Source organism: Lygodium microphyllum, chromosome 1 (genome assembly GCF_053477565.2).
Source record: "Lygodium microphyllum isolate KBCC chromosome 1, Lygodium_microphyllum_v1.1.10, whole genome shotgun sequence".
Classification (NCBI taxonomy): Eukaryota; Viridiplantae; Streptophyta; class Polypodiopsida; order Schizaeales; family Lygodiaceae; genus Lygodium; species Lygodium microphyllum.
The window spans coordinates 150,915,770-150,927,236 of NC_141135.1; the positions used below are offsets into that span (position 1 = coordinate 150,915,770).

General features: G+C 42.5%; 1 protein-coding gene across 4 annotated transcripts in view; it reads left to right on the forward strand.

Moving 5' to 3' along the window:
• The window catches only part of LOC148041822 (MAP3K epsilon protein kinase 1-like), a 55,234-nt gene extending 45,416 nt beyond the window's left edge, over positions 1 to 9,818 (forward strand). For 2 of the 4 annotated variants that reach the window (XM_087682842.1, XM_087682852.1), the window contains exons 18-24: positions 6,098 to 6,181; positions 6,325 to 7,202; positions 7,305 to 7,708; positions 7,829 to 7,963; positions 8,152 to 8,558; positions 8,647 to 8,761; positions 8,999 to 9,818. In XM_087682842.1, coding sequence (XP_087538968.1) covers positions 6,098 to 6,181; positions 6,325 to 7,202; positions 7,305 to 7,708; positions 7,829 to 7,963; positions 8,152 to 8,558; positions 8,647 to 8,761; positions 8,999 to 9,175 — 2,200 coding nt within the window. In that variant the 3' untranslated portion in view covers positions 9,176 to 9,818. Of the gene's footprint in view, positions 1 to 6,097; positions 6,182 to 6,324; positions 7,203 to 7,304; positions 7,709 to 7,828; positions 7,964 to 8,070; positions 8,559 to 8,646; positions 8,762 to 8,998 lie in introns of those variants that run through there. The other 2 variants (XM_087682860.1, XM_087682868.1) reach the window with 2 other exon arrangements.
• Positions 9,819 to 11,467: the final 1,649 nt, after the last annotated feature.

The window sequence follows — 11,467 nt, forward strand, 5'->3', positions numbered from 1 at the left end:
AGGTCCAGTGCAAGAAGAAGCACAAGCACAAGATCAGGGAGTGAATGGTCAAGGCAGTAATGCACAAGTGGCACAACAGACTATTCCTCCTCAGTTTGCTACCTATCCTGGTTACTTTGGTGGTGGGTCAATTTTTCAAGCAATGGCTGGATTACCCACTCGTTATCAGGGATACTTGCCTAGAGGGCCACCAGGAATGATGCCTATTGAGGCAATGAACCCACTTTATGCTAATGTTGGTTTATAACCTGGTTATTAGACTTTGCAGAGTCCTTATTTGATGCCTGGAGTACAAAATGCAGCGGCTAGTTTTTCTCAGCCTAGTGGGCATATGGCAGCTAAGACATGTGAAATTAATGCTGATAATGTGCCTAAGAAACTCCCCTTTTTACAACCACCTGTTTGCAGCTTCATGGTTAACTAACACGTTTGAAGTAAATATCATGACTGCATGGCATAAATTGGACGCGGCAAATTATGTGGATTTAGAAGAGTATAATAAGAAATTTTGGGAAGCACTTTTGCCCGTGAGTTTTTACAGGATAGTGCCCCTGTTAGAACAAATTGAAAAGTACTGTCACGGTTTGCCTGAAGCCATCAGGGATTATTGTACCAAGACCAAGGTTACAAATGTGGTACAGTTAATTGAAAATGCTGGTGTGGCAAATGCATTGTTGAAAGGAAAAGCTGACAGCTTTAAAGACACTGAAAAGAAGGATTCTCAGTTCAAGTAGGATCCTGGCAAGAAGAAGAAGCAATTTCCCAAAAAGACCATGTTTACAAAGAAGTCTTTTTGGAAGAAAAGTTTTCAACAGCAGTAGCCTTAGACTTCTTTTAAACAGGGCAAAGGATCGAACATGCCACTTTTTGGCAAATCATTTGAAGAAAGAAAGGCTTTAATGATGGCTGGGAAATGCTTTATATGTGAACAGAAAGGCCATATTGCTTCTAAGTACCCATAGCAATCTTCTAAAGATGCTGAGGATAAAGATACACCAAGTAAAAAGAAGCCCAGCATTGGCTTTTAGTGCTTGATATGGTGGGAGATCAATCAACTGATGATGCTATAGAATTGTGTAGAGCTTGGGGAAAGATCAGAGATTCCACTGTGCTTATTTTCTTTGATCCTGGAGCTCATGCAAACTTTATCTCACTGGCATTGGCAGCTAAGTTGGGTATAGGTCCCGAGGAAATGAGACTAGTTGGACATGCTGATTTGGCATGCCTAGGACATACTGAACCTGTCACCCCCATTCTTGGCAAACTCCATATGTACATCCAGAGCTATGTGGGCACAGAGGAGTTCCATATTATGCCTTTAGAGGGCTGTGATGTTTTGTTGGGTATTCCATGGTGCCACAAGAAGCACGCTATCTTGGATACTTACAACAGAACGATTACTCTTGTACATAGGAGCAAGACTCATGTGTTAGATGTGAAGCTTAAAAGAGAGTCTGTCCCAGTTGTTTTTGCTTCTGTAATTACTTTTGTAATGAAAATCATATTTCTACGTACTTGGTTTTTGCAAAGAAAGATAATGAAGTTGATAGTAATGTGTCTGTACTAGATGAAAGTAGAAGGGCTTTCTTGGATAAATCAGTGAATGTTTCTCAGATTTGTTACCATGAGAGTTACCCCCTCAGAGGCCTGAAGATCATACCGTAGATCTTATTCCAGGGACTAGTCCGCCCAATAGGCCATCGTATAGGGTCAGTGCAGCACAGTAGAAAGAGATTATGACATAGGTTAATGAGCTTTTAGAGAAGGGACTAATTCAGCCCAATAGTTCTCCATTTTGATCCCCTGTGTTGCTAGTTTAGAAAAAGAACGGCTCTTGGCGAATGTGTATTGACTACAGAGCCTTGAATAAGAATACAATCAAGAATAGGTTTCTGATTTTGAGGATAGATGACATTCTTGATCGATTACAGGGAGCAGGAATGCTTAGCAGGATAGATTTGAAAAGTGGATACCATCAGATCAGAATCAGGCCAGAGGATATCCATAAGACTGCTTTTAGAACGACATTTGGTCTCTATGAATTTTTAGTCATACCGTTTGGATTGACCAATGCTCCTGCCATGCTTAACAGGATGATGGATAGAATTTTCCACCCCTATCGAAGTTTCGTTGGCACATTCTTTGATGATATGATTATCTTTTCAAAGAATGAAGAGGAGCATAGAAAACACTTAGTTACAGTCTTTAATGAGCTTAAGCGTAACCGATTGCTCATTAATGGCAAGAAGAGTGAATTCTTTTTGGAAGAGATTCACTTCCTTGGGCACATAGTTTCTAAAGATGGTGTGAAGATGGATCCTGCAAAGATAGAAGCAATTATCTCTTGGCCAGATTTGAAAACAATTCATGATGTCCGTAGTTTCTTTGGCCTATGCTCTTATTATAGAAGATTTGTAAGACACTTTGCAGAGATTGCTTCTCCTTTACATGCGCTTGAAAAGAAAGATGTCAAATGGCAATGGACTGACAAAGAGAAATCAGCTTTTAGATGTTTGAAGGGGAAAATGACTACAGATCCAATATTTTTTTTGCCAGATCTATCTAACCCATTCATAGTGCAATGTGATGCATGTGGAAACAGCATTGGTGCTGTATTAATGCAGAATGGCCGAGTTGTGGCATACAAGAGTAGAGTACTCTCTGTCGTTGAAAGGACTTACCAGATTTATGAGAAAGAGTTATTGGTTATGATCTATGCACTTTCTAGTTGGAAGCACTATTTGCTTAGTGCTGATTTTGTAGTGCAAACGGATCATCAAACACTTAGATACTTTCTCACACAGGCTAAATTGTCAGAGAAACACATGCGTTGGGATAAATTTCCTATCTATGTTTCATTTTCAGATAGTGCATGTGGAAGGCAAGAAGAATGTAGTTGCAACACATCCCTAGTAGAAACATCTAAACCACCAACATGGCAAAACTCATACAATGATTGCCACAAATGTGGGAGAATCAGAAGATGAAACTGATGAATGTTTGTGGAAGTGACAAATGATAGTCAATGCCTTATTTATAGGCATAGATTGTCTGGAGTGGCACCCTAGAATGCGAGCGCCCAGTCCTATTTGGGACTGTAAGTGCAAAATTGGAATGGATTAACAAAAGGAAATGCAATTAATGAACAAGTTTCTCAACAAACTATGCATGAGAGTGTCGTATTTGAAGAACCATTGGCAATTCAAGAACCTATCAAAGCCATAATCTCCTCAATTCGGGAATTTGATATGGTTGATGATGATACTCACGTGTCATCTTTTCCAGCTCCATGTCACACTCATGCACTTAGCACGTGCCATTTCACCATTTAGACAAACTTCGACCTTATGCTACTGCACTTTTTTCAATGCCTTTCAAGGTTGAAACTAACAAACTTGAAAATTTGATCATAATTCTTTGGGATGCCATCCCGTTTCTTTTCAAATCATGTCATCTATGAGGGTATATAGGAGTATACGACCTCCACCTTGGATTGACAAACCTGATAATGCACTAATGCACCTAAATCAAATCTTCACCACCATGGAGATTAACTCTTAGTCAAATTTGGAAAAACAAATTGCTTTGAAGCAAAGGCTTTTCTTCAAGACATATAATCTAAAAGTGCTCCTTGGACCTACTGGACAAAAATTGGTGGAACACTCAATTGCCTCAACCCATAGTCTGCATCACATGCAAATAAGATGGTGGCACATCTCCTTTGGTATCTTGAGAAACTCAAATATCTTTGGATGGTTGTTGTCGACAATTACACGCCCAATTTCCACCTCAACTAGTCAAATTCTTTTGGTTATTCGAAAGGTTTTCTCAAAGGTATCCCAATATTCCCTCTTCTTTCATTGGATCAGATATCAGGCTTTGTGGATTGTTTGGACACAAAGGAATTATGTTTTCGTGACTGCTCAACCATTCCTGCCTTACGCCTATGTCAAACTCTCAGAAGCTCCCCTATTGTTAGGCGCCTTGTTCCTCACCCCTTAGGTTGGTTTTGGCTGTAGATCGTCTCCTTCAATTGCCTACATCCCTCTGGCTGTTTGGTGACCACCCTCCATTGTTGGCGATAGTTCTTTCCTTTTTGGTGTCAATTTTTTGGCTGCATTTGCCGCATTTTGCAGCCAGATCCCTTCCCAGCATTGGTGACGGCTCAGACATCCCCAAGTGGCTGGGTTTCGCAGCCCCTAATCTTTTTGTAGCTGTGTCCTGCCTCTCCATTGCTGTTCACACCCCACAAGGACATTACATTTTGTGGCTTGAGCTCTCCTCCTGTTAGGTGCCCTGTTCCTCACCCCTCAGGCTGCATTTTGGCTGCAGATCATTTCCTCCAGCTGCCTACATCCCTCCGGCTGTCTAGTGACTACCCTCCATTGCCGGTGAGAGCTCTCTCCTTCCTAGTGTCAGTTTCTTGGCTGCATTTTGCTGCTAGAGCCCTTTCTGGCATTGGTGATGGATTAGACATCCCTAGGTGGCTGGGTTTTGCAGCCCTTGACCCTTCTGTGGCTGTGTTTTGGTCAAAGGCAAGTGACCTTGTTGATTACCTTCTCCAGAACACATGAATGTTGCTGGTGATCTTCTTCCTCAACTTTGACAATCTCCAAGGATTGCATTCCATTCCCTCTCCAACTATCCTTCACCATTCAACATTTATCTCCGATACCCTACTACCTGGAGGACTGCTTTTCGCTACATTCACAATGCAGGTTCCCTACAAATATTGCCACTTGGTCAGATAGGACAGTGCAGTCATCTCCAAGCTTTTGCTCCATTATCAGCTTGACTCATTCAGCATGATTCAGTGTTCATCATTCATCATCATCATCTTCGGAGTTTCTGAGTTTTCTTCTCTCAGTGTTTGCTGTACACATTGTGTTTCTCCCCACAAATCCTAGCGTCTCTCCGATATGGTATGAGTGTAGACCGTCCCGTCACTTTTCTTGACATAGTTAGCCTGCGAAGAAGGCTTGCGTGACCATTGAATACAAGGCAACACTTTGTTCCAATCTTGTATGAAACAAGTAGAGTATGGAGAACCTAGAATTTCCCCTAGAAGTGACCAAGAACCACTTTTGAATGATTTGTAATCCTATGGTCATATGCTTGAGTTTTCATCACACATGGCACCTAACGTAATTGCCCAAGGCTATTTGTTCTGAAAGAAAATGGGCAGCAAGGCAGCTTTTCCGGCCAACACATGGTAATGAACATTCTTGGGGTTACCTTCCTCTTGAGGCCTGGCTCTCTAGGGTGCATTGCGGCATGGGGCCATTGTGTGTTACGCTTTAGCATGGTTAGGTGGCTCGGGTCCTCCACACGGAATATTAGAGTGGGGATGGTGAGTGCATACAGTGACTTGTGAGGGGGACAGGCTTCAGTTTTGTGGGGCGAGAGGCGAGTGGGGTGTTGTGCCATAGTGAAGGGTTTCGGGCGTGCGTCCTTGTATGGGTACCAGAAAAGATCGGGTGACATGGTGATCTCCGTACCCGTTGGGGGGAGCTGTTATGGTGGACTGTTGTGATGCATTGGCGTTGTGCCATGACGCAACATTGTGTCATGTCGACTTCCATGCTGCATTACCGTGTTGAGGTGGGGTCCTAGCCCAAAGGGGGAGTTGACACATTGTGTTGTGTCGTGTTATGGTGCCGTGTTGAGTTGGTAGGCTGTGTTGAGATGGTCCATGGTGTGATGCATGGGGCCGAGAGAACCCCCCCCCCCCCCCCCCCCCAAAAAAAAAAAAAAAAAAAAAAAAACAGGCCACTGGTAAATGTGTCTATTTAATCACTCTTCAAACTTAAGAAATAACAACTTTTCACTTGCATAAGTTTATATACCACTGCCCAATTTTCCTCCAATTGTGGTTGGTGAGGTGCTATTTCCTTTGGCAAGGACTATCAAATATGTATGCTTCCCTTCAATCTCTGAAAAGTAGTTATGTCCATAAGTATCTACTCAAAAGTGTTTAGAATTTGTTTGGTATGGGATTTACCAATAATTAACATCATTATTTTTACAAATTTTCCATCAAGAACATAAGTGCTGGTTGCAGTTACTTCTTCTCAGTTTGCTCTATATCTTCTGGCAGTTCTGCAAGCTTGCAAATGTTTATAGCTTGTCGTGGTCTACTGGTACTCGTGGGGTTCTTGGAGCCAGATTATGCAAAATACAGGTCTTTCTAGATTTATACCAGCTCCAATATCTTTCTTTCTTTTTTGTGTGAAAGGTTACTGTTCCAACAAAGGACACTTCTGAAATTCTGTGTGGTTTTCTAATGATAACCTGCATACTGTGGCTCTTTCTTAACTTTGGCAGGGAAATGGTACATATAGCAATTGATGGCATGTGGCAGGTTTTCAAGCTCCACAGTACAACTCCAAGGAATGATTTTTGCCGTATCTTTTCAAAGAATGGTGTGCTTAGTAGGCTTGTAAATACGTTACATAGCCTAAATGAGGCTACGCGTCTTGCATCTGCCGTGAGGACCAGTTCAGGTGTGAATGTTGCACAACGCTCACGATCAGGCCCTCTAGAGCCATCTCGAGCTTTGTCTGGGCAAATTGAAGCCTTCCACACCCGATCTGGCCAACTCGAGGCTGCCCATGTGCGTGCTGGACAAAATGGTACTTTTACATCAAGGAGTGGGGATTCTTTTCAACTGTCAGCTGGGCTACCTTCAAAGCCTCATCTGGCTGAGATGGATACAAAACAACCTGCGGGCAATGTGGGGCTTGTTACTTCATTTCCTAATTTATTTGAGCATGTCACAAGTGATGGAGGTTGGTCTTCCTCTGGACAACAGGAGCAGCCCCTCTTGTTCAGAGTTGATAGGGACAACTTTGATTTAGGACCACCAGATGCATCTCCCTTAGATGTAGACCAGACAAGACCACTTTTGAGTACTGATGACAACTATAAACAAGTTGTTGATCAATCTTGGTATCCGTTAGATCTGCTGCACCATGCAAATGGTCCTGTTGAAGCAACTCAGCAGCATCATGAGCAAGTGCAACCCTTGATAAGCCTTCTTGAGAAGGATCCATCTTCAAGGCCTGTATCTGGGCAGCTGGAGTACATAAGACATTTACAAGGAGGCCTTGACAGGCATGAAAGTATTTTACCTTTGCTGCATCATGCTTCTGCAATCAGGAAAAATAATGGTGAATTAGATCTTCTTATGTCTGCATTTGAGGGTAGGTGTTTTCTTCTTTTGAAAACTTCGGATGACTTTAATCTCCAAATGGTCGGTTGGAGAGTTGCTGAGTAGCTTTTATTGACCTGTGATCTTTTGACAGAGAATGGAAAGGACCTTGTTGGTGAGCAGGCTCAGTCAACGTTGGGCTTCAAAGTGTCAACTTCTTCATCCAGAAGTGTGACTCAAGGTGCTGGAAGATATGCCACTGCAGTAGAAGCTGCAGTTCCTACAACTGGCATGGTCTCTCAACCGGCTTCTGGTCTCCTCTCAGTTTCTGGAGTGCTAAATGGAAGGCTTGCCAGTGCAACATCTTCAGGGGTGCTATCTCGAATGGTTTCTACCCTTAATGCTGATGTTGCCAGAGAGTACCTTGAAAAAGTGGCTGATTTGCTTCTGGAGTTTTCTCGTGGTGACAGTGTGGTGAAGTCGCACATGTGTAACCTGAGCTTGTTGATCCGACTGTTCCAGATGCTTAACAAATTGGAGCCTCCAATTCTTCTGAAGGTAAAATAACTTTAGGGAAATTCAGTTTAAGAAGGTGCTCATTTTGTTCACCCAAAACATGAGTGCATCCGTATGTGAGCTTATAGATACTTGGTAAGCAATTTCATGCATGCTTTGCAGATTCTGGAGTGCATTAAGGAGCTTTCGACAGACCCATATACATTGGAACACCTTCAGCGAGCAGATGCGATGAAGCACCTAGTTCCATTCCTAGAGTGGCGTGAAGGACCTATTGTATCTCAAGTGCAAAATGAAGTGAGTTAGAGTTTCCTTAGACCTAGTTTACAGGACAATAATTGACATCATTTTAATTTGGAGGTGTGCCTTATCGCATTATTATTTGGTGTGTCTCTTGTACACAGAGAAACAGAGACGAAGCTGTATGCTAGCATCCAGGTTGCATAAATCTTTCATAATTTGTTTATCTCTGTGTGCGTCTCCAGGTTCTGATCGCACTTTACAATCTTTGTAAAATTAATAAAAGGCGGCAAGAGAGGGCTGCTGAAAGTGGAATCATTCCACATCTGATGCACTTCATTAAAACTAGGTCTCCCTTGAAGCAGTTTGCTCTTCCTTTACTCTGTGACATGGCACATGCTTCTCGTTACACAAGGGAGCAACTTCGAGTGAATAAAGGAATAGAGCTTTACCTCAGTTTGCTGGATGATGAAGGTTGGGCCGTAACTGCTCTGGACTCCCTAGCAGTATGCTTAGCTTTGGACAATGAACAAAAGAAGGTAGAACAGGCGTTGCTGAAGACTGAAGCGATTAATAAGCTAGTTGGCTTTTTCCGCTTCTGTGCTGAACAATCTTTTGTCCACATATTGGAGCCCTTCCTGAAGATCATCACGTAAGGACATGGGCCTACTTTCACCTTTTTAAGGATTTTAGAGAGATTCATTAGTCTTACCTCTAATGTTGTTCTCACAATTATGCAGAAAATCATGGCAGATTAATGTAAGTTTGGCCACCTCTGGGCTTGTTCCATTGCTGGTGGATAGGCTGGATCACCAGGATGCCATTGTTCGTCTCAATCTTCTGAAACTAATAAAAGTGAGTGAAAAGCTTTATGCCTGTGAATCTAGCTTGCCATGTTCTGGAGAGAGGGATTTTTGTAGCATGTACTCCCAGCCAGACGTGATAAGTTTCCCAGTATTCTGCTTCGTTGACTTGCCTCTAAATGGCTTCAAGCAGCAACTACTCTTGCTTTTAATCTCTGCACTCGCAGCTGTTTATGAAGCCTATTCTGTTTTAAATGGAATCTCATTCCTTGTAATTTAACTCATGCAGGCTGTGTACGAACATCATCCACGACCAAAGCAGCTGATTGTTGAATATGACCTGCAACAGAAGCTTCAAAGGCTTATTGAGGAACGGCGAGATGGTGAGCATTCAGGTGGTCAAGTGTTAGTCAAGCAGATGGCTACATCACTTCTCAAAGCTTTACATATCAACTGTGTTCTCTAAATTTGTGGCTTGGTGCACCATTCAGTTGAATTGTGTAATTGTTCTTACTTGGTGTTTGCTGGAGTCTTCTTCTGTGATGAGTGGGTTGCCAGTGGCCATAGCAAAAATTGAAGCCTGAGGGTTCTGTATGGAAGGGACAACGCCTAGCTTTTCTAACACTTCACCCCCACACACCCACTAAGAAGTTTGTGCATTATCAGTTTTACCTGCCATCTGCAATTCTAGAGGGCAATTTTTTCTTACAGAGGAGAGCTAGGCTCTCTCTTATTTGTAAATTATATCACCGAGCAGTCAATTTGGTAATCTACAGAAAGATACAGCTCAACAGAGCTAGATGTTTACAATAGCCAAATGGGTTACTCGATTGAAGACGACTTTGGCATATAAATCTTTTAATTTTCCAAAACAACAAAAATCTAGGGTCCACCCATTAAATAAGGCAGACCTTGGTTGTGTAAGGTAGGCCATGGTAAGTTAAAAATAGAGCATTGGAAAGCCTGAAGATTTCAAAACATGTTCATACAAAAGTTGAAAATCTCGAGATTTTTCAACTGTCTCAAAATGCTTTTTCATGAGGATTTACAGGAGCATGGCTAGTGAGAGTAAAGGTGCCAGTACTAGTGCCTCATAATCTCTCAAAATTTGCAGCGAGTCTGCAGCACCTTGTTCAAAAGCTTGTTGCATAATCATGCACCCCACGAAAGGCAAAAAAGGGGTTAATTTTGATGCTATATCACTGCACAATGTTGCCTCTGATCTGCTTATTCATGCATCAAAAGATCTGATTTCTAAGGAATAGGTACCATCCCAAAATGTCAAAGGTTTAATCAAAACTTTCTGGTCTTAGCAAATGGGGACTAGCAATAGAGTGATGAAAGACGAGCTTTCTGCTTTCTTAACATATTTCACATCATTCGACTAATATGAATATGGAAACCATTATTTGAAGATTTGGGAGAGTGAAGGGTGTTGATGGGAGGCTCCAAAACCATTATTAGGTAGGTGATAGTAGCAAAAGTGAGGGAGATCATTCTGGAAAGTTGCAACTTGTTACAAAAGATGGGCTATCAATAACGTTACCAATTGTCTGCTGACCAAATTTAGATCCTTGTGGGTCCTTGCTATGAGAGGTGCGCTGATCTTTCGGCTGAAGTAAGAGAGCATCTCTTGGCTAAGGTATAGGCAGGACTTTTGAGAATCGTAAAATCTTTAACTTATCATTATGAACGCAATGTTTATTTTACGTGAAAAGGAGCAAAGCTTGGTCTCACATGAGGGGTGTATCTGCAATGTAAGGACCTCTTATGTTTCCTCATTTACTTGCGAGAGAGAGAGAGAGAGAGAGAGAGAGGTCCGTCAGTTTCAGGAGTTTTTTCTGTCGTTCATGCCAAAATTGTTGAGGTCTAGACTATTGCAGGCCACAATCAGTCTCTTCAGCATAGACCACGATCAGTGTAGACCAAAGAGAGTGTAGGCTACGATTAGTCTCTTTAGTGCAGACCACGATCGGTGCATAGAGAGAGAGAGAGAGAGAGAGAGAGAGAGAATTGCAACCCGGATCTGCAGCTCTACGTCCTGTCTTGTCCGCCCTGCAAAGCTCACTTGTTTGGTGTTCCTCTCGGAACCCTTGCGGTGAACAGGAACAGGGGTAGAGATGGAGATTGCTTGTGGCATAGATATGGAGTTTTTGGATCAGCACCTGGCCGGGGTGGAAGGTAAAAGATGCTTTGGAATTTGATGAGAAGTCCCGATCTGAGGATATCCCCCAAGACGTTGAAGGTGATGAAGCAGGCAAATTCCGCAAGATAGGGTGGATCCCATGGACATGAGCACTTTGGAATCCTCCTAGCAGGGAGGTTGTCCTCCTCCTTTGCAAGGGCAGGAGGATATGTACCAAAGTATGCCAGCTCAAGCTAATAGCCTTGAGTAGGTTCATGTGAATGTGGGTAAGACATCTGCCATGTCGGATGGGGAGCATGTAGTAGTAGTTTGGGTATAAAGATTGTGGTACATCAATTTGGAGCCTTCCATGAGCAGGCTGCCATATTCTACTTCAATGGTTGCATTCCCCTCATTTCTCGTATTAGGGCTTGGCTTGAGGGTATGTTGTCACTTGATGATTTGTTTAAGGAAGATGGAAATGGACAAGTACAGGTTCCTTTGGAGGATGACATTTACGATGGGCCGAAAGGGTTCTTCAAGATTCTCTTTCGCACCCAACAAGCTTGAGCCCACATCATGCAAAGTATTTCTGTGTTTTTGGATGGACAATTAGTTTTGTGGTGGCCCTTG